At 35.7% G+C, this 24,045-nt stretch overlaps 1 protein-coding gene across 2 annotated transcripts in view; it reads left to right on the top strand.

Annotated features, from left to right (window-relative positions):
• Positions 1 to 297: 297 nt before the first annotated feature.
• ZMYM4 (zinc finger MYM-type containing 4) overlaps positions 298 to 24,045 on the top strand; it is a 230,189-nt gene continuing 206,441 nt past the window's right edge. Inside the window, exon 1 of one of the 2 annotated variants that reach the window (XM_037827754.1) lies at positions 298 to 675. In XM_037827754.1, coding sequence (XP_037683682.1) covers positions 637 to 675 — 39 coding nt within the window. In that variant the 5' untranslated portion in view covers positions 298 to 636. Of the gene's footprint in view, positions 676 to 788; positions 868 to 24,045 lie in introns of those variants that run through there. The other variant, XM_037827755.1, reaches the window with a different exon arrangement.

The raw sequence follows: 24,045 nt of genomic DNA, 5'->3' as shown, positions 1-24,045 counted from the left end.
TTTCTCTTTACAATGAATCTCTGTAGTCAGGTATAAGATGGTGATGTTGACCCCTCAATGACATTTCATCCAATTCTCCAGATAGTCTTTCTTTCCTTTCTTTTTCACCACTGAGTCATGGTCCCTTTAAGGCAGCAGCCATAGTTCAGTGGTGGGAGCAGCGGCTAACAGCAAAGAGACTTGCAGGATTTGGCCTACCCTAAGCCACTCACAGCGCAAGCTCAGGACCGGGGGCTCGGTGGGAAAGAAAGGAGGGGCGTAAGGTGCGCCTGCGCATCAGCGGCGCGCGCAAGGGGTTGGTTTGGTGATCCCTTTAAGAAACCGCAGGCGGAGGAATTTCTCTCAGAGAAAATAATCCTACTCACGGGGCCCCTTGGAGGCCATTAACCCCCCGAGTCCCGGCCCCCCCACCTTTTGCAGGCAGGACCGACCGTCCACGCGCGCGCCCGTGGGATCTCAGGATCTGCGACTCGGCGCGCGGTATCTGCCCCTTCCCCACTTTGAGCGCAAGGCCTGGCCGGATCCGGAGAAGCTGCTGCGAGGCGGCGGTGCCTGCAGTGTGGGCGGGGACCCGGGGCCCGAGAGGTGCCGCCGCCACCGCGCTGGGAGCCGCAGCGGTTCTGAGCGGGGCCCAACATGGCGGAGAGAGAGGTGGAGTCCGGCCCCCGAAAGAGGGTAGGTGAGGTGAGGCAGAACTCGGGCGGCGGGGGGCGGGGCGGGGGCCGCGGCCCGGAGCAGGAACCGGGGACACAAATTGGTCATGCTCACGCTTGTGGAGGGGTCGTCGAGGCCCGGTTGGGGAAGGGTTGCAGGCAGGACCGAGGCAACCTTGAGTCTGGAGCGCGCTGGCGAATGGTTCTTAGGCAGGTGGGACAAAGATTTGTTTCTGGTTGGAAGGGGGAGGGGCGGGAACTGTTGTTGGCCTTTTTTATTCCCCCCAACCCTGGGGATGGGCTGTCTGGTCCAGGAGAGGGAAGATGTCAGATTTTTAAGTGCATCTTTATTAAATCCGAGTCTGTGGAAGTTTAACAGGGGAGAGGTCAGGTGAGGGGGTGGCGGGAATAAGTCGTGGAGGGGTCTCTTGAGGAATAACCAGGAGGGTTGTTCAGTAACACCATCGGGGATTCATTTTCCTGCCTCCCCCCACTCCCCATAACCGTTATCAAGACCAAAGTAGGGGTGGTAGTGTTACCTGTGAAAAAGTGGAGTCGTTGGCATGTCTTGATTTAGGAGAGAGATTTTGGCAACTATAAATGTCATGTTCTAGTCTATCCTCTTTACCTGCAATTACGAACCTGGAAGAGTGTGACAGTTTTGTCATAACAAGGATGCACCCAACCAGCCTGCAGAGGTGAAGGCAATAATACATGGTTGTTGGGTGCCTTTTAAAGTTTGCGTTGAAACTTTTCGTATTTAATTCTGAATGATTTTTTTCAGATCGAGAACAGTATTATACTGTTGATTGAGCAATATTTTTCAGACTTTTCTTTTACTTCCTCCCCTCTTAGCCTGTTAAGCAGTAAATTTCTTATCAGGAATCATCCTTTTGGGAATGGTCCCCAAATAATCATATTAGCGTTAAACCTACTGTGTAAAAAATTGCGACCTTGTATTAGGATGTCCTTCCACTTTACCTAAAATTAACAACCTCATAATAATATTACAACTAACATTTTATTGAGTGCTTACTATGTGCTGAGTACTATATATGAATAATTTAACCTCACAGCAACTACGGGTAAAACCGATTTTGCAGGTAAAGAAATGTAGGCCTATAGGGGTTAGGTAGTTTACTCAAGATCAAACAGCTAGTTAAAAGGCTGAGTTGGGATTTTAATCCAGATTTGTCTTAACTACAGTGCCTGTGTTGGATTCCACATAAGAGCTTCTTTGGTCTATGTTTCTGTTTTTCAAAGCTTAGATTATAAATAACTAAAGAAGCATCAAATAACATTTTTGGAATAATTTATTAAGAAAAACTTTTCAACTACACAGCAAAGTTGAAAAAATTTTATAGGACATCCATATCCAACACCTAGATTCTACCATTAACAGTTTAGTATACGTGTTTCATCACATTTATCTCTCTATCCATCCTTCTATCCATTCATCAATCATCTTATTTTAATGCACTACATTCTAGTGTTTTGAGCAGTTAAAAGTTTAATGTTGATAATTTTAGGATCAAAAAATTTTAGATCCCCTCATACATTAAGCTATATATGTCTAAATTGTTCATTTAGTATAAATATTGGATATAGGCATGTGTTTTGAAATCTTAAATTATTCTTCAGACTGTGAGACAATTTTGACCTGGATCCTCATTTTCTTGGGTGAAGGCATATGACATATGGTCATACCAATTTTAAAAATGTAGGGTAAATTGCTTTAGACCATAATTCTCTTCCAAGGAAATCTCTGCATCCAGTTGATATTAACACTGTTGTTATTCATCTTATACAATAACATACATTCTAGAATGTTCTAGAAAATATCCATATATTTTGGCAATAAGTTTGACTAGATTTTAAATATATTCTTTCTTTTGTAATATACTTAAAAGATGCACTTTTAGTCATAAATGAAATTTTATTATAATTTTTCAACATGTACCATATATAGATAGCATTTGTACAGGTCTTCCCCATTATTTTACCAGTTTTATTGTGCAGTAGGGTTACATTCAGTATCTTACAAGCTCCGTAATCCATTTTGTTTTTGATATTTATTAGAATGTTCGATAAGGTTGTCCTAAATGGTACATGTGCTTTTATTCACTTTGTGTGTGTGTGCCACACTCCATGTGAATTTCATGTGAATACTCCATATGAGTGGGGACTGTACAGTACAGTTTTTTAAAAAAATAATTTGGCTGTTAGCCTTCAGGCAGTTAAAATTATCTACATGGGCCTAGATAATAACTTTAGGTTATTTAATCTGAAATTGCATTGATGACCTGATACTGTATTTATGATGTTTATTGTCTTTGACCTTTGTAATCATAAGTCACAGAAAAGTTGTTGAGCACCTGTGCTAGTCGATGAGCTGTCTAGTAGTATTGTGCTATGGTATTTTTATGATCTTTTAAGATGCTAATTCTGGCTCTCTTGTTTAATTGTGAATTCCTTTAGAATAGGTCCTATAGTATTGCGTTTTGTTATCTCCCAAACCTATGACTTCCACATAATAGGAACTCAAAAGATGTTTGTTGATTTTTGGTAAGAAAAGTTTAGCTGTTACAACCAAGACTCTCTGGGTTGGGTACTAAGTTATCTGCTTTGTAATTTTTTGGGCTTTACCATATGTTATACCCTTAAGTTCTCTCCTTGGATCCAGATTTAGGGATCTTCTGATTGTTCTGGGGGAATGACAGTATTTTGAGTCTACTGAGTTAAACTTAAGTTCTTTTTAGGCATCCCTGCTGTCCTGTTTTCATGCTTGTGGGCAGTTAGAGCAATAGGCATTAATTAGACAAGTTTGATTTGATTGTATTCTGTGAATATATACTATTCTTGAATGTCAGTCTCTCAATTTTTGAACATGGGAAAATCTGAATATGTGGATGGGTTAGCCCTATTTGTATCATCTCTTCTATAGAGAGAACCCAGTTCATGTCCTGGTACCTGTATATGAAGACCACTATTATAAACATGTGCACATACACTTTAATTCAGGGTATTTTTGGGATATTATTTATGAATTTTTTAAAATTGTAAAGTTTTTTAAACTCGATTTTAAAATTCATTAGTAGGCTTGTTGTAAATAGCTCAATTATGTAGGCATGGCTCTTAAATGGTATATTATGAACTGAGGTCTGCCTAAATATGGTATATTTTGTTGTAAAATCTCTATATGCTTACAAAGTTCACATCCAAAAAAGTAATACTTATTTTTGTAAATGTATGTATTATTACCTAGTCTAGTAAGTTGTATCTTTTCATATGTAAGTGTCTCATATTAAATTTGATGTATAAATGTTGGGTATGCTTAAATGAAAGAGAAAGCATATATATAAGTAGTATCCTTCCATTTTTGTAGAAACAAAGTGACCTTTCTCTCCTCCTCCCCCCATTGTGTCTGTATATGTTTGTGTTTGTATGAATTTGGAGAAAGCTGTGGAGGGGTACATGTAAGGCTGTTGACATTGTTTAATGGGGTGGGGATGGGAAAGGAAAGGGAGTTGTGGGAAATAAAGGAGAAATTTTGCAAAGTGGCAAAATACTGATGGTATAATGTTGAGAAACTTACAAAGTGCTATCTGTAATATTATTGTAAACATGTAAAAATTGAGTATGCATGTAGAATAGGAATAGAAAATTATATGAACACGTTGATTTCATTATGTGATGGGAATGCGGAGAATTTTTGTTTTGGGTTTTTGTTATTTAATATTTTATAATAAAATAATTGTAAAAGGTTGATCCCTCTTAATTCTTAATGAATTTTTTCTCTTTTCTTTTTGCTGAATGTGTTACTTAACATGGTGGTTCTTATCATTAAAAATATATGCTCTTCATGTGTACTCAGTGTAAATCATCTGCTTTAAAAATGGATTGGTTCTTTGTATAGAGAACATTTGACGAGGCCATTCTAGTATTGACAGTGGTTTTGAGTTCTTTTAACACTGCTTGCCATCTTGTAACTAGGAGAGGCATCTGTAAATGATGATGGTAATAGTTGATATTTGTAAACACTTAAGTGCCGGTCATTATTCTAGATATTTTATATGTAATATGTCTTTCAATCTTCATTAATTTCATGAGGTAGTCACTGTTATAGTCTCATTTTATAGATGAGGAAACTGAGGCACGGAGATTTGCTCAAGGTTGTAACATTTAGCTAAGCCAGATAAAGTATCATTTGAAAGTTAGGCTGTTTGTATAGCATAGGTTAGAACTTTTGTTCAGAAATATTTATTGTTAGTGTTTATATTCTATTCTCATTTGTGAAAAAGCACAGAATTCTTTATCTGGAATTTATGGATGTTAAAATAATTTGAATTATATTTAAATCTTATTGATGTAAATTACTTCTCAGGAAACATCAAATAAATTTTTTTCCTAAAAAATACTTCTTGTTTGAAATCACCTTAAGATATATCTTTACAACTTACATGTTTATTTTTTAGAAAATAGAAGCTAAATATTTTAAAGCAATGATTTATTTTAAAGATTGTGCTTCCTTTGAAAATGGAATGATTTTCTTATTTACTAAAGAAAATAGTAGATAACTAATTTTTATGACTATTTAGGAAGGTTTTTTTTGAATTCTGTATTAGGAGACCAACTATTATTCAAAGCTTTTACATGTGCTTAAAAAATTATGGTTATTTTATTTTGAGCTAAATGTACATGTGTATTTTAAGAAAGGAAAGAAAAAGAAAGGCTTTATAGCTTAGTGTTATGTTGATCCATATGAAATTGCAAATATTTGACCATTTGACCTACAGAAATGGCATTTTTGTATGGTTCAACCAATAGCAAGAGCTTGGGCTTTCAGAGTCAAGTTTGGTGCAATCACTGGCAGTTGGCAATGTTGGGACAGAGTTTTATCTGATCCTCTCTACCCTCACTTTCTTGTACTTAGAGAATACTTATATTGTTATTTTAATTTCATCTCTATTGTTTTTCTGGTCTCCCAGAAGCTTTAGATAGCTGCTTTCTGCCTTTGGCCAAAGATAGTACGTAAGGAAATCTTTTATCTATCTGTCAAGTGTATAGACTCCCCATTACTGGGAGCTCTTTGAGTTCAAGGATCATATTTGCTCATCTTTGTGTTCCTCACATCTTTCAACTTGTTGTAAATTTATATATATATATATATTCATTTACATACTACACATTTATCAGGATTTTCTAAACTGTTGTTTTATGTTTCGTAATTTTGTATCAAACACAAATTTTCCAGTTACCCAGCTTTAACAACTAAACAGTTATCAACATGTTGCCATTCTTGTCTAATCTAACTTCTCACTTTTTTTTGTTTTCTTTTTTGGTTGAAGTATTTTCAAGCAAATCCCAGGCATCACATTATTTAATCTTTATGTATTTTTAACAGAAGAACTTTAAAAAAGTACAATCACAAAACTATTATACCTAACAAAGAATCAGAAAAAAAAAAAAAAACCTTTAGAATTACCTGAGGAACTTTTTTTCCTTTTTTTATTGTGGTAAAATATATGTAACTTAAAATTTACCATTTTAACTAATTTTAAGTGTACAATTCAGTGGCATTAAGTAAATTTCTGCGGAGCTTTTAAACATCCTGATTCCTGTGCTACATCTCGGATCAATTAAATTGGAATCCATGGGGTGGAATCCAAGCATCAGTATATCTAAAATTTTCCCAATGATTTCTAGTAGGATAGCCAAGGTTGAGAAATTTATTAGGTAAAGCTTGATGAGAATTAGGTTCAGATTCTTTGGCAAAAAAATTCGTGAGTAGAGTAACCAAATAATTTATTCCCAAGCAGAGACCATTTTAAAAATGAAAGGAGGTACTATTAATAGTTACAGTGGGAAAATAACCATAAGCTGAGACTGTCCTGGTCAAATTAGGATGATAGCATGCATGCTATGAGGTGGTACTGTGAAAGTCTTTTTATATCATTCAAGGATATATATATATAAGTGGTTTTCCCACTTTTAGCGAAAATAAAATTGATCATTTGGTTTAGGTGCTGTCAGTGGGATCCAAACATTTTAAGTTTCTTCTTTTACTTTTTACCTAATGGATTTATCAGCCATTGATGATGATGGCCTAGATCCATTATTTCATTAGAAGAAAGATTTTCTATCATTCTTCTGTATATAGTCACTGGAATTTTCTCTGTAAAAAATTCCCTTATTATTTGGTTACCCTGTAATATCATTTATGCAGGAAAAGCATGGTAAATGCTACCCTCCCCCTTTTTAAACCAATTTTCAGAAGAATTAATTGATTCCTTAGCAAAATTGAGGTGGGGGGGGCGATTATCATTATGGATTTTTATATATTTGATGTGTTTGAGTTAATTGCAGTCATTATTCTTTTTGATGTCCAAGTCTCTCACATCTTTGGTCAGTGAGGTCTCTGTTAGTTTCCTGGGACTGCTGTTGTAACAGATTACCACAAACTTGACAGCATAAAATAATAGAAATTTATTTTCTCACGGTTCTGGATGCTAAAAGTGCAAAATAAAGGTGTCAGCAGGACCCTGCTCACTCTGAAGGCTCTAGGGAAGAATCCTTCCTTGCTCTTTCCAGTTTCTATGGCCCCGGGTGTTTCTCCAGCTTGTGGCAGCATAACACCCATTTCTGTCCTTCACATGGCTTTCTTCTCTTTGTATCTCTGTGTCCTCTCCTTTTCTGTCTCTTCCAAGGACATTTGTTATTGGATTTAGGGCCCAACTTAATCCAGGATGATCTCTTTTTGAGATTCTCATCTTAATTACATCTGCGAACACCCTTCTTCCAAATAAGGTCAAATTTTGAGGTTTTGGGTAGACATACTTTTGGGGGGCCACAATTCAACTCACTATAGGGTCTTGAAAGTTGACACCTGTGTCCCTTTGACTTGATTCCAGTAGTCCTTAAAAGTTCTAGCTTTCTGACAAACAAGATGTCTCATGTTCATGCCATACATTACTACCTCAGATTTGGAATTAGCCATTTCTCCAAGAAGCACTGATACCTTTTAGTGGGAAATGGTATTTAAAAAGTTTTAGTAATGGAAGGTTAGTAATGGTAGCACAACATTGTAAAAATAATTAGAGCCACTGAATTATACAGTTAAAAATGGTTAAAATGGCAAATTTTGTGTTATATGTATGTTACCGCATTAAAAAATTATTTATAATATTTTACTCAACCATAACTACCATCAGTACTTAGCATATTCCTTTAAGGTTATTTCTGTGCATGTGTACATTTTAACATGGTTAGCATCATACGTACAATTCTGTTTCTTGAGCTTTTTTTAACCTAAATTTTATCCTAAGCACTTCCCTCAGTGTATTAAAAAATCTACTTGTAATGGAATTTTAGCAGCAGTTTAATGTTCTATGGCATGGATATACCATAATACAGAAAAATTTTTCTATTCATATGTTGTTTAAAATGTTTTTCCTATTAAAAATGGGGCAAAAATGGATGAATTAGAGGGAGAGATTGGAGAGTGATAGCCAAAGGGTAGGGGGTTTCTTTTTGGTGCGAAATATTCTAAAATTGGTTGAGGTGAGGGTTGCACAACTCTGTGAATATACTAAAAAAACACTGAATTGTGTATTTTAAATGGGTCCATTGTATGGTATGTTAATTATGTCTCAATAATTGTTTCCCAAGAAAGGGCCTAAAGGAACAGCTTTATGTTTGTAGTTTTTGTCTGTAGTTCTAGTTTCCTAGAAGTGAAATTAGTGGTTCGAGGCACATGAGAAATATATTTAAAGTCAGATTTATTCAAGTACAATTTTATAGAGTGAAACTCATCTTTTTTATTGTACAGTTCTATGAGTTTTGACAAATGCATATGGTTGTTTACATTACAATAAAAATAGGAAGTTTCATTACCCCACAAATTTTTTCATGATCCTTTATAGCCAACTTTTCTGCCACCTCCATCCTCTAGCAACCACTGATCTATTTTCTGTCTTATAGTTTTCCCTCATCAGAAAATGTTATAAATGGTATCATACAGTATACAGCCTTTTGAGTCTGGCTTCTTTCACTTAGCATAATGCATTTGAGATTCATCCATGTTGTTGCATATATCAGTAGGTCCTTTTTATTGCTTTGTAATATTCCATTGTATGGATGTACGACAACTTGTTTATCCATTTGCTAGTTGGAATTCATTTGTGGTGCTTCTTGTTTTTGGTGATTGTGAATAAAGTTGCTATAAATGTTTGTGTATAGGTTTTTGTATAGACATGTTTTCATTTCTCTTTTTTAAATAACTAGGAGTAGATTGCTGGGTCACATGAAAAGTTTATATTTTTAACATTGTGTTTTGAGAGTTTTAAAATATATTTTGGTTGTAAATCCTTTATTAGATATGTATTTTGCTAATATTTTTCTCCCAGTCCATAGCATGTCTTCATTTACTTGAATTTTTTTTGAAGAGAAGAAACTTTGGTTTAATTGCAGTTCAACTTACCATTTTTTTTCTTTCATAGATGTGCTTTTTGTGTCTGTCTAACTTGCATGCCTTTTTTTAAATTAAAATTTTTATTTTGGTAACATACGCAATACAAAATATCTCATTTTAACCATTTATATTTTTACAATTCAGTGACATCAGTTGTAGTCACAATATTGTACCACTGTCACCACCATCTATTACCAAAACTTTATCATCGCCCAGAACAGAAACTCTTTACCCATTAAGCAGTACATCCCCACTCCACCCCCAAACCCTGGTGACTTCTGTGTATTTGCTTGTCCTAGATATTTCATATAAATGTAATCACACAGTATTTGTCCTTTTGTGTCTGGCTTATTTCACTTAGCATGGTGTTTTCAAAGTTCATCCATGCAGCATGTATCAGGACTTTATTCCTTTTTATGGCTGAATAATATTCCATTGTATGTATATACCACATTTGTTCATCCATTTATCTCTTCATGGACACTGTTTCTACCTTTTGACCATTGTGAATAATGCTGTTGTAAACCTTGGTATATAAGTATTTATTTGAGTTTCTGCTCTCAGTTCTTTGGGTATATACCTAGGAGTAAAAATGCTGGGTCATATGGTAATTCTATGTTTAACTTTTTGAGGAACTGTTAAGTCCTTTTTGTACCACATTCCCTCTTTGAAACCAGAGTACTTTGTATTTGAGTCATCCTGGTAAAGACTATCCTAAAGGTAGTTGGGAACTGAAGCCTAAGAGATTGAGGCTGGTGAATATATAAACATAAATATAAGTAGAAAAACATATATACATATACATATATAAACATATATATATAAAGATATAAATTAAATTTTGTAGGAATCAGCAGATAGGTAACATCAGAAGACCCAGGAAAACGCATATCATGGTGTATTAGTTTTTAATTAACAGTGAGCTTCAGAATCCCCTGGGGGAATTCCTACCCCTTCTTTAAAATATGCCATTGCCTATTTAACTCAGACCTTCCGAAATAGAATACTGTATGGGGGAGGAGGAGGGGATTGCAAGATAGAAACCAGTGTCATAATAGAATCATGATCTTGGTACTTACTAGTAAAGTGGTTTTTGTTTCTTTATGGATAAAAAGGAAATAAAGTTGCTGCCTAACTTAGTTTTAGTAGATTTCAGTAGGTTAATGCACCTTAAATACCTAGCATATAAAGTTGTTGGTAATTTCATTAAGCAAAGGAGAAAGGGCAGGAGCCAACGGTAGTTTCATGGAAGCCTTGGAAGTCATTGCCAGGGAGTGGGAGTGAACATTACTCTTTTCTGTGCCTTCCATTCTATGTGGCACATGAAATTATTTAAGAATCAAAATATTTGCTCCAATTATTCTTTCTCTTTTCTTCTCCTGAAATTGACTGACATTTTCAGAAGTTCTTGAATTTCAACATATCATAGTAACTTCCCGGCTTCTTTATAGGAACAATTTTTTTCTATAGAATTTCTGTCAAAGCTGAAATATTTCTCTAAATATAGTTCTAGAAAATATGTATGCTTACTGGCATTCTATTTTTCTCCATGTTTCATGTCTTAGCATGTATAAGAGAAGTAAATACTCTTTTTACTATACTTTTTAGATATTGAAATAATTTTACTGTAAAGTGACACAGTATTCCATCAAAATGAAGAAGAAAAAATGATGCTGTCTCTAGTAGCAGGAGGATTTATTTAAGTTTTTTAGTTGCCATTTGTTGGAAGAAAAGAAAGGCCTAAAAATACTGAACTGTTTTTAGGGCTGTTTTAAGTTTTATCTGAAAAAAGTTGCCTGTTTTGTGTGGGGAATACAACTCTCTCTCTCTCTTTTTTTAAAACCTTTGTTTAAAAGAAAATTGCGAGCACAAAAGTAGAGCAGGTATTTCAACTAACTCTCAGGTACCCATCATTCACCTTCTTTAACAGTTCTCAATTTTCTGCCTCTTGTTTCATTTGTTTCCCTCAGTTTCTTTCTTGTAATATTTTAAGAGTAGATCCTAGAACATCACTCCGTTTCACCTAATAGTGTTTAAAGTGTGTGTATCTCTAACAGATGAATTTATTTTTTGAAAACATAGCCACAATACCGTTAATTATCACACTGAACAAAATTAGTAATTCCTTAATATTACCTAATAATAACCTGTGTTCAATTTTATTTGTCTCAGAAAGTTAGCTAAAACAAGGTTTGTTGTGTTTGATTGATATGTCTGTGAAGCCCCTTTTAATCAGTACATCTTCCCATTTTTAAAAATGTAATTTATTTTTGAAAGATACTAGGTGATTTGTTCTGTAGAATTTCCCACATTCTGGATTTTGATGATTATATCCTGGTGTTATTTAACATGTTCCTTTGTCTCTCATTTTCCTGTAAACTGTTAGAAGTTTGGTTGCATTAAGGTTCAATTTTTGTTTTTTGAACAATACTTTATAGGTGATGCTGTTATCTTCCTTTGACATCACAAACTGGAAGAACATTAACGTCTCATCTCACTTGTACTGATGTTTGCCCTAGTTCAGGTGATGTCAGCCTAATCCATATATTAAAAAAGTTTCCTTCAATTTTTGACCTAATGGTTTTTGCACTAATTGGTAATTATTGCTTGATTCACTATTCCATTAGGAGTTCCAAAATAATAGTTTTCTAATTGTTTTAATCCTCCAGCATCTATGAGCTCTGTTTCATTATTTATAGAGAACTGTTCTTTGTCAACTATTTGGTCACCATATTACCTTGAAATAATTGGCAATACAGGAAAAACAGGATAAATGCTTTATTCTTTTCTTTGTGAGTTTTCAGAATGAGTTGATGCACTAGCAGCCTCCAGTAAGGGTGGTTTTTGGGGTAAGTTGGAAAGGCAAGGAGTGTCATAAATCATTATGAATGGATTTTTATATGTTTGATGTTTGTCTGTCTGTTTGGCTAGTGGAAACCTTCAGATTAGCTTGAGTCCTTTTTTTTTTTGCCCCAGAAAGATACTTATTTTAATGTTATTTATTATGGCAAAATGTTTAAAACTACTCAAATATCTTGCATTACAGAGATGGTATAATAAATGAAATAGTAAACACTAAAATTTTTGTTTTAGTAATTGTATTTTAGTCATGAAAACTGAAGTACAAGAATATTTGTAATCCAAAAAGACATACAAAATATTATTGTGATCTTTAAAATTGCAACTGAATATAATATGTAAAATGAAAGTATTTACATTAAAGTGGTGGGATTTTTCATTTTGCTGCACAAATATTTTACCAATTGGCATTGTTTAAAAATGATAAATATAAGGAAAACGTGCACTCAATTTCAATACTCATCAACCATGCTTTTTTTTCCTTCAGTTTTCCCTCTTGCTACCTTCATTTTTTAAATAATTGTTTTAAATTTTGAGATAGTCACAAATTGATAGAAAAGTTGTAGGTACAGTACAAAGAAATTTTGATTTCTAGAACCATTTGGGAATAAGTTGCCAATCTGGTGCCATATATATATATGATATATATATATATATATATATATATATCATATATATATGATAAATCTGCAAAACAAAAGTTTAAATTGTGGTTTGGAGGAACTGAAGTTTAATTGAACTTGGTACTATATTGGGAAAACATTTCCTTCTTTTTATATTTTCATGGAACACTTACAGAAATTGATCATAATTTGGACTACAGGAAAAATCTTTCAAATTGTAAAACCAGGAATTACAGAGACATTTATTCTTTTGCAGTAAAGCTGAAATGAGTATTAGAAGGAAAAAAAGGCTTTAACCATAGTAATAGTTGGGGATATGTTGAAGTATTCTATGTATAATTAACTCAATGCGGATACATATATAAATTACATGAAATGGAAGATTTTCTAAGATAAGTTACCAAAATTGGTTTAAGAAGTAGAAAACCTAAATAGGCCAATAACTGTTTAAGAAATGGAAAACAATGTCAAAGAAAACCCCCAAATTTGTACTCTTTCTTTTTTTTTTTTTTTGTATTTTTTTTAATCTTCATTTTATTGAGATATATTCACATACCACTCAGTCATACAAAACAAATCGTACATTCGATTGTTCACAGTACCATTACATAGTTGTACATTCATCACCTAAATCAATCCCTGACACCTTCATTAGCACACACACAAAAATAACAAGAATAATAATTAGAGTGAAAAAGAGCAATTGAAGTAAAAAAGAACACTGGGTACTTTTGTCTGTTTGTTTCCTTCCCCTATTTTTCTACTCATCCATCCATAAACTAGACAAAGTGGAGTGTGGTCCTTATGGCTTTCCCAATCCCATTGTCACCCCTCATAAGCTACATTTTTATACAACTGTCTTCGAGATTCATGGGTTCTGGGTTGTAGTTTGATAGTTTCAGGTATCCACCACCAGCTACCCCAATTCTTTAGAACCTAAAAAGGGTTGTCTAAAGTGTGCGTAAGAGTGCCCACCAGAGTGACCTCTCGGCTCCTTTTGGAATCTCTCTGCTACTGAAGCTTATTTCATTTCCTTTCACATCCTGCTTTTGGTCAAGAAGATGTTCTCCATCCCACGATGCCAGGTCTGCATTCCTCCCCGGGAGTCATATTCCACGTTGCCAGGGAGATTCACTCCCCTGGGTGTCTGATCCCACGTAGGGAGGAGGGCAGTGATTTCACCTTTCAAGTTGGCTTAGCCAGAGAGAGAGGGCCACATCTGAGCAACAAAGAGGCATTCGGGAGGAGGCTCTTAGGCACAACCATAGGGAGGCCTAGCCTCTCCTTTGCAGCAACCGTCTTCCCAAGGGTAAAACCTATGATAGAGGGCTCAACCCATCAAACCACCAGTCCCCTATGTCTGTGGTCATGTTAGCAGCCATCGAGGTGGGGTAGGCCAATACCCCTGCATTCCCCACAGGCTCCTCAAGGGGGCACTACATCTTTTTTTCCTTGTTTTTCTTGTACTCTTTCTTTGTAACCTTTGAAGAACCAATTATTTTCAGGCTCTATGAAATATTTGCCAAAATAGAAAAACTGGAAAACACTAGTCCAAGATAGCAGGAGTTGGCAACATTTTTCTGTAAAGTGTCAGATAATACTTTTTGCTTTGTGGGCCTTAGAGTCTCCATTACAAATACTTAACTCTGTCATTGTAGTGCAAAATAAGTCATAATTGGTGTGGCTGTGTTCCAGTAAACCTTTATTTACAAAAACAGGTGGTGGGCTGGATTTTGTTTGTCGGGAATAATTTGCCAATCTCTAGGATATACTAATAATTGTGATACTCAAAATTGACGACATTCAGAAAACTTTAGACCCCTATTTTCCAGTGTGTGGAGAGAAGTGATGCCAAATGAGTGGACTTGGAGCCCTTCTACCACATTCTTTTATTTATTTCATATGTTGAACTTTGAGGAATATCCTATGAATAGAGGTTTCTGAGGCTAAAAGTAATTTTAAAAAATATTGCTGTATCTTTATGAATAACTGCAAAAATCATAGGTAGCCTATAAGCAATTAACTTTACTGAAATATAAAAGAATAAAACCAGGAATGTAATAATACATTTGTGTTAGGAAATCTATTGATAGAATTAATCATAAAAGGAAAAAAATATATTTTAAGATGCTGTTCCTGTTTGTTAATGCTGCAATTTTGCAGAACACCAGACATGGATTGGCTTTTATAAAGGGTGTTTATTCGGTTTCAAAGTTACAGTCTTAAGGCCATAAACTGTCCAAGGTAAGGCATAAACAATAGGGTACCTTCACTGGAGAAAGGCATTGGCATCTGGAAAACCTTTGTTAGCTGGGAAGGCACGTGGCTGGTGTTGCTGATCCCGGGTTGTGTTCTAGCTCCTTTCTCAGCTCCTGTGCATTCTTCCAAATGTTGCGCTTAGGCAACAAAGTGTCAGCAAAAGTCTGCTTTCAACGGCCATCTTCAAAATGTCTCTCTAAGCTGCTCTCCAGAATGTTACGCACAACTGCTCTGAGTTCTTTTGTTTATCAGCTCTTTTATATGGCTCCAGGGGTTTAATTCAGACCCACCCTGAATGGGTGGGGTAACACCTCCCTGGAAATTATCCAATCAAAGGTCTTACCCACAGTTGATTGAGTCACATCTCCATGGAAACAATCAATAGGTTCCAACCTAATCAGCACTAATACATCTGCTCCCACAAGATTGCATCAAAAGAACATGGCATTGTGGGGGACATAATACATCCAAACCGGCACAGGTGCTAAAAAAGATCTTGATGAATTCACTATTCATTTGTGACAAAATCTCTTATTGTGAAACCAAGAGGAGAGAATTATTTCCTTCATATAATAAAGCATATGTATTATAATCCAACAGCCATGATCATGCATTGCTGGTGTATGCTCTTGAAACTCAGAAAGAATGCCTGCTATCATGTAGAATTAACTTCTTATTGTTCTGGTGTAAGCAAGAAAATAAGAATTAACAAACAATTATGATTATTGAATCATTATATAGATGTTTTTCTTTCTATATTGTAGAATAGGCAGCAGTTATTACCTGAAATTACTGAAACTCAATCAGTATTAGCCCTCTTTATACTTTTACAATGGTTACTCTAACCTAGTCTCATCCTTGTTTATACTTACTATTGAAATGGTTATTATAGCCTAATCTCAGCCCTGTTTGTAGTTACTATTGTAATGGTTATTCTAGCCTAGTCTTAACTTTGTGTATACTTATTGTAATGGTAACAACTCCATCCCCTCCTTGTTTGAATCCATAAAACCCTGAACACTCCTCAGACTCCAGGAGATAGACGTTTGGGCCGATAGGCCATTTGATCTGCTTCACAGGTTGTTGTAGATAGGATATTAATGCACATCAGGCAGAGAACCCACTGCTTTCGTTCAGTATCACTGGGAGTTCTAACCAATATAGTTAGATGAGAAAAAGGAATAAGGTGTAAATCTTGAAAAGTTGGAGAACAAGATTATGATCATTTTCTGATGATATATTGGTATACCTGGAAATCCCAAGAGTATCAATAGAAAATGTTTTAAGGCCAAAAAGTAAAAATGAAATAAAGAAAAACTGGAATAAATGGAAAAAAAAGTGTTAAGATAATAAAAGGATCCATAAAATGTCTAGTTACAAAATAAAAATACAAAAAGGACCCTACAAAACCCAATTGCTTGATAGTAAGTAGTTGGAAAGTATTTTTTAAAAAATGATTGCTTTGCAAAGCAACTGAAAATTAAAATTCCTAGGGAGAAACTTAATAAGAAATATGTGGGACCTAAATAAAGAATGACAAGACTTTATCTAAAGACATGATAATAATAGTAACAACAGCAGCTAATCTTTATTGAACACTGTTTTAAGTATATTACATTTCTTAACTTGTTTATACCTTAAAACAACCCTATAATATGGTGATATGATGCCTGAGAATAAGAGAGGTAAATTACCTTGCCCAAGGTTGTTTAGCTGACTAGAATGAGGAAGAATGGGATTGGAACCCATTTAGGCTATGTGACTCCAAATGTCAAGAAAATCTTTAACCACTAGGCTTTGTTTGATAAGTCAAAGACTTGAAAAAAAATAGTGATACACCATTTTCCTGGATGAGAGAACTCAGTATTAGAAAAATATCTGTCCATAAAATATATTATTTGTCAGTATTCCAATGGGATTTTTTTTTTTCTTTTTGATGGTGGGGAGGGTATGCAATTTCAGAAAACAATGATGAGGTTCATTAAGAATTATAAGTATGTGAAAGGTAGCCAAGATAATTTTGAAATAGAATAATAATGTGGAGGGCGGAGTAGGGAAATGGGTACCTTGCTCTACCAGATCTGAAATATGATACTGGTTCAGCCAAGTTACTACAAATAAATGAAGAAACAGATTCATGCCTATTAAAGAATATAGTATATAGATTATTTGTTAATGACGTTTAGACAATCTGCTGGTCATTTGGGAAAAAGATAAAGTTAGATCATTTTCTTAACCCAAATATCAAAAAAAATTTAGAATTCAGTATATGAATAAAAAAATGGAACTTTTAATAGTATGTAGAGAGCTCTTTTCCGGCTGGAACCATGGAGGGTGTTGAAGAGAAGAAGGTTCCGGCTGTGCCGGAAACCCTTAAGAAAAAAAGTGAAAGAATTGTGCTGAACTGAAGATCAAGCGCTTGAGAAAGTTTGCCCAAAAGATCCTTCGAAAGGCAAGGAGGAAGCTTATCTATGAAAAACCCAAGCACTATCACAGGGAATATAGGCAAATGTACAGAACTGAGATTCGAATGGCTAGAATGGCAAGAAAAGGTGGCAACTCTATGTACCTGCAGAACCCAGATTGGCATTTGTCATCAGGATCAGAGGTATCAGTGGCATGAGCCCAAAGGTCCGAAAAGTGTTGCAACTTCTTCACCTTCGCCAGATCTTCAATGGCACCTTTGTTAAGCTCAATAAAGCCTCAATTAACATGCTGAGAATTGTTGGAACCATATATTGCATGGGGGTACCCGAACCTGAAGTCAGTGAACAAACTGACCTATAAGCGTGGTTACGGCAAAATTAATAAGAAGCGGATTGCCTTGACAGATAACTCTCTGATTGCACGATCTCTTGGTAAATATGGCATCATCTGCATGGAGGACCTGATTCATGAGATCTGTACTGTTGGGAAACGCTTCAAAGAAGCAAACAACTTCCTGTGGTCCTTCAAATTATCTTCTCCTGGAGGGGGGATGAAGAAAAAGACCACCCATTTTGTAGAAGGGGGAGATGCTGGTAACAGGAAAGACCAGATCAATAGGCTTATTAGAAGGATGAACTAAGGTGTCTACTATGATTACTTTTATAATCTGGTCAGTTAGTAAACAGTGATTGCTTCAAATTAAAAAAAAATAGTATGTAGAGAAAATATAGGTAAATATAACATCTCGGGATGTGGGATGCCTTTCTAAGCATAAGCCAAAAATATTGTAATGCAAAAGAATGATCAGTTTGACTACAGTGGAAAAGTTACAGAATTTCTAAGAAGGTAAAGGTGTTTGAAATATCTGACAAACAGATGTGACTATTTTCAGAAGATGGAGGGGGGTTATTGAGAGATAAAAACAATAGGTGACCACTTCAATTGTCATCTTAGCTTTCTCTGTTCTCCACATCCCTAATTTCCGTTCAGTCACCATTGATGCTTTTATTCAACAAATGTTTGAGGTTTGAGTGCCTGTTATGTGTGAAGAACCATTGTAGGTACTGAGGATACAGTAATGAATAAAATGGAGAAAATTTCTGCTCTCATGGAGTTTACATTCTAGTGGTAGGGGAAATAAGTGCTAAACAAATAGAGTATTTTAAATGGTGTTAAGTGCTATAATAGAAAAAGATAAAGCAGACGAAGGGGATAGAGCCTGCTATGGTAGAAGGGGTGTTGCAATTTTAAATAGTGGTATTTAAGCAAAGATCTGAAGGAAATGAGAAATTAAGCCACCCAAGTATCTGAGAGAAATAACATTCCAGGTGGAGAGGTAATGCTGATGCTATGAGAGAGGACTGGAGTGTGCTATGCATGTTTTTTGAACAGCAGAGAACTGAAGATTGAGCAAGGTGATAGTAGGAGATCATGGAGGTAATCGGATCAGGGAGTTAACAAGATCTAGATCTAGGCCTTGTAACATCACAAAATTCTTCTTTATGGGGTCTGTTTCGTGCTTTGTAGGATATTTAGCAGCATCCTTGGCCTCTTCCCACTGGATATCAGGAGTATTCCCAGTTGTGACAACCAAAAATGTCTCCAGAGTTTGTAAAAATTTCCAGATCTTCTAATTGGCTGCAGGTTCTTTTGGGAAATGTGGAGAAAGAAAGTATATGCTTGCAGTAATGTTGTGGAGTCCTTCCTCAAACGGACCCAGTTTCTCCTTCAGTCAAGGGGCTTTGAATTGGCCAGGTGAATTGGAAACTGGGTGAATGTCTATGACTTCCATTGTGATGGCTCAAGTTGGTGTTTGGCAACCAGATTTAGAGATTTTTCTGTTATTTAGATTAAACTGCCCATCTGTTTCATTCCTAGGAATGTTATGATCAGTTAGCCACTGCTAAAGATCCATGTGGGCCAAAGCATTGTGGTTACCGATAATGTCCCTGATGCCCTTATCTTTTGGATTAAGTGCTTCCACTTGGCCTTTGCTGCTTTGGGATCTCATCATCCTCAATAAAATCAGGGAGCCTATTTTAGTGGTGGCATCCCCTGTAGTCATACCTAACCTACAAAGCAACCACAGAGCTTTTCAGTGCATATGTTAAGCTCACTAGTATAGTGTCTTCTGGGCCTTCACAGGGAATGTAGTTGGGGAGTAGGAGTGCACATTGCAGAGAATAAATCCAGTGTTCCTGTCTCCCTAAACCTTTGTATTCCCTCTTCCACAGAATACCATTGAAACTCTAGTCTCTCAGCCTCATTAAACATAGACCATTGTTGAGTCTAAGTTTCAGTTAACAGCCAGGTAACTCTTAAAAGCCACTTAGAGCTATACAAGCTAACACATTAAATTACATCGGTAAGTGCATATATAGTAAGTGCACCCTTAATGAATTCTAACTTTCTTGGTCTAATACCTTTAGAATCCACTTCCATACATATTCTCTTGGTTTCTGCCATTACATATTAATGAAATCTTAGAATTTTTTTGGTGTATAAGCTTTTTCTTCTTGGGTCATAGTGTGTACCTGTCCCCCTGTAGTATATTGAGATTTGACCCTAATTATGAGTGTAGTGGCAATAGGGTTAATTTTGGTTGGTCTTAAAGAGAATGAGCATCTTCCTGCAGTGTATCTGCTGCATTTGAGGATATCACAGGGTTTTCAAGCAAAGGAGAGGTAGTCTCTTTAACATAGAAGGCTAAGCTACTTCCATTGGGTTTTTGAAATTGTCAGTTTCATTCTGGTCCAACCAGATGTCCCCATTCCAAGTTTCAGGGTCTCATTCTTTCTCAGTCAGTGCTCTTATTTTCAAATGAGTATCTTGGTGAGACTGAATTCAACTGATGTAATTCAGCATTTCACACAATTAAATAAAATATTTTAGGGCTGTCATGGAAGCTCTGTGTTTCTCAGACTGTTACTTGAGCTGAGAGTTAAAGGACCCAAACTTGTCATTTCCTCAAGTGCACTCAGAGAATCAGTCTCACAGAACGGTCTTTGTAGTCATCATTACTGCCATAACAGTCAAGTGCAGTAGCCACTTTGGTTCCCAAGGTACTTGCTTCAGTTGACACTTCATCACAGTCAACTGCAGGTGATAGCTTGATTAACTGTGATGCCACTGAATGCCGTTGATTACTAGCATCCTATTTCCCACTTGATCCCTATGCTCAAGCTGAAGTGCATGATCAAACCAGTCTCCATCTTTTTGGGTTTATCTTCTGTGACCGCTGCCATACCAATCCTGTATCAGTCAGGGTCCAGTCGGGACAGAAACCATGTAGTAATTTGATTAGGGAAAGTTTAATAAAAGGAATTGTTAGCTAGTATCAGGAAATTAAGAGGTAAAGAAAACACTATAAAGTATACATAATAGCAGGTAGAGGGAGCAGGCACTACCTCGAGGGCTGTAGGCCAGAGTACCAAGAATGGGAAAAATTTGGAAGGGGCCCCCTCCTCTGATCCCAAGGCTGAGATTCAGATCTTGTTGGACAGTGTGTAGTTCACTGGATAGTAGAGTCTTTTGCTCAATCTTGTTAAGCCAGCTGAGGCACTGACAGAATTCTGAGAGGCCTCTCATTCACAGGAATGCTGCTGAAACTTGGTGGGTAGTGGCTCTCTTGGTATCTGCAATACTTGCCAGGAAACCATCTTCAGGGGGGAAAGGGCACTGAGACTTGGTGGGAAGTTAGCTTCTTGGGAGACGGATACTGGGTATCCTGCATGCTGCTGGCCTCCATGGGAGCATGCAAGCTAGAGCAAAGTGTAAAAGGAAGAGAAGCCACTTCCCTTTGGAGTATTCATCTACTGCCACGTACTGACAAAGATTAACATTATGCCAGCTGGCAAACGAAAATTGTTTACAGATTCCAGCTCCATTATCACAAAGCAGGGCAAAGAGGAGTGGGTTTGGAGTTGAGAGGCATTACATTTTTAACTGGTACAACCACATATTCCATTTATGCTATACTTCATTCCTCAGGTAGGTCCTGATTTCTGTATGGTATAGTTTTCCTTCTGCCTGAAGGACTTCCTTTTTTTTTCTTTTGCATGGTGGAGTCTGTCTTTGTTATTTTGTTTTAAATGAGAGCAGTTGTGGGTTTACAGAAAAACCATACAGATGGTAAGGGTTCCCATATACCCCCTGCCTTAAGTGTACAGTTTTCCCTATTGTTAACATTTTGCATTAGTGTGGTATACCCTGTGTTAAAATTGATGAAACAATATTATTATAATTATACTATTAACTGTAATCCATAGTTTACATTAAGGTTCATGCTGTGTTGTACAGTTCTTTTTTAAATTTTTAAAAATTCTGGTAACATTTATGCAACCTAAAGTTTCCGATTTTATCCACTTTCAGTTGTACAGTTCAGCAGTGCTAATTACATTCACAATATTGTGCCAACATCACAACATTCATTACCAAAACTGTTCCATTATCCTGAATAGAAACAGCATATAATTAAGCATTAACTCCTCATTCCCTACTGCAACTTGATAGCTGGTAACTTGTATTCTAGTTTCTGATTTTATGAATTTGCATATTCTAATTATTTCATATAAGTGAGATCATACAATATTTGTTTTTTGTGTCTGGCTTATTTCACTCAGTGTGATGTCTTCAAGGTTTATCCAGTTGTTGCATGTATCAAAACTTCATTCCTTTTTATGGTTGAATAATATTCCATTGTATGTATTTTTCACAGCTCATTGATGTCTCTGTTCATTTTTCTTTAGTGCTTTTCTCTTTATTTTGGATAGTTTCTGTTGCTGTGCCTTCAGATTCACTAATCGTTGGCAGTGTGTAATCTGCTGTTAATCATGTTTAGTATAATTTTCATTGTAGACATTGGGTTTTTATCTCCAGAAGTTCAATTTTTTATCTTCTAGGTGTCTCCTTATTAGGCATATACTTTCATCAACATTTTTTCTTTTTTTAAAAGTAACTTTGTCTTTTTTTTTTTAAATTATAGAAGTTGTGGGTTTACACGAAAATAGCACCTAAAATACCAAGTTCCAATATACCACCCTATTATTAATATCTTGCATTAGTGTGGTACATTTGTTGCCATTGATGAAAGAACATTTTTTATAATTGTAGTATAATTATAGTTAAAAGTTTATCCTGGGGCTCACTTTTTTGTTGTACAGTCCTATGAATTTTCTTTTTCCTTTTTTTTAAATATATTTTTTCTAGTACTGTATACACAACTGAAGATTTCCCCTTTTAACTGCATTCACATATATATTTCATTGCTCTTAATTATGTTTACAAGGTTGTGCTACTGTCACCACCATCTATTACCAAAGCATTTCTATCATTCCAAATTGGAACCCTGTACATTTTAAACCTAACTTCCCATTCCCTGTCCAGTCCCATCTCCTGGTAACCTGTATTCTAGATTCTGACTTTATGAGTTTGCTTATTCTAATTATTTCATATCAATGAGATCGTGTAATATTTATCCTTCTGTATTTGGCTTTTTTCACTCAGTGTAACATTTTCAAGGTTCCTCCATGCTGTCGCATGTATCAGAACCTTATGCCTTTTTTTATGACTGAATAAGATTCCATTGTGCTTATACCACATTTTGTTTACCCATTCATTGGTTGATGGACGCTTGGGTTACTTCTGTCTTTTGGCAATTGTGAATATAATGCTGCAGTGAACATGGATATGCAAATACCTGTTTGAGTCCCAGCTTTCTGTTCTGTTAGGTATATACCTAGAAGTGGGATTACTGGTCATATGGTAATTCTGTACTTAATTTTCTGAGGAACTGGTAAACTGTTTTCTACATTAGCTGCACTATTTCGCATTCCCACCAACAGTGAATGAGTGTTCCTGTTTCTCCACCTCCTTTCCAAGACTTTTAATTTTCTATTTTTTAAATAGAAGCCATTCTAATGGGTATGAAATGGTATCTAATTGCAGTTTTGATTTGTGTTTCCCTAATGGCCAATGATGTGGAACATCTTTTCCTGTGCTTTCTGGCCATTTGTGTAAATGTGTATAAATGTAGAAGACACCTATTCAGGTCTTTTGTCCATGTTTTAATTGGGTTGTTTGTCTTATTCTTGTTAAGTTGTAGGATTTCTTTATATATTCTGGATAGTAAACCCTTATAAGATATGTGGTTTTTAAGTATTGTCTCCCATTGCATAGGTTGTTATTTTACTTTCATGGCAAAGTCCTTTGAAGCAAAAAAAGTTTTTATTTTGATGAAATCTCATGTATGTATTTTTTCCTTTACTGCTTGTGCTTTGGGTGTAAAGTCTAAGACATACTCAAGGTCATGGAGATGCTTCCCTATGTTTTCTTCTAGGTGTTTTTTAGTTCTGGCTCTTATATTCAGGTCTTTGATCCATTTTGAGTTGATTTTTGTATATGGTGTGAGAGAAGTCTTCCCTCATTCTTTTGCATATGGACATCTAGTTTTCCAAGCACCATTTGTTGAAGAGATTATTGTTTCCCAGTGAAATGGACTTGGCTCCCTTGTGAAGGTTGTTTTTTTGAACCTTCAGTTTGAGTTCATTGGTATATATGTCTGTAGTTGTGCAAGTGCTGTACTGTTTTGATTACTTTGGCTTTGTAGTAAGTTTTAAGCTTGGAAAGTATGAGTCCTCTAATTTTATTCTCTTTTTCAAGATGGCTTTGGCTATTCGAGTCCCCTTACCCTTCCATATACATTTGATGATTGATTTTTCCATTTCTGCAAAGAAGGCTATTGGAAGGTTTTTTT

The sequence above is a fragment of the Choloepus didactylus genome, chromosome 2 (assembly GCF_015220235.1).
Source record: "Choloepus didactylus isolate mChoDid1 chromosome 2, mChoDid1.pri, whole genome shotgun sequence".
NCBI lineage: Eukaryota > Metazoa > Chordata > Mammalia > Pilosa > Megalonychidae > Choloepus > Choloepus didactylus.
This window is presented reverse-complemented; position numbering and strand designations above follow the sequence as displayed.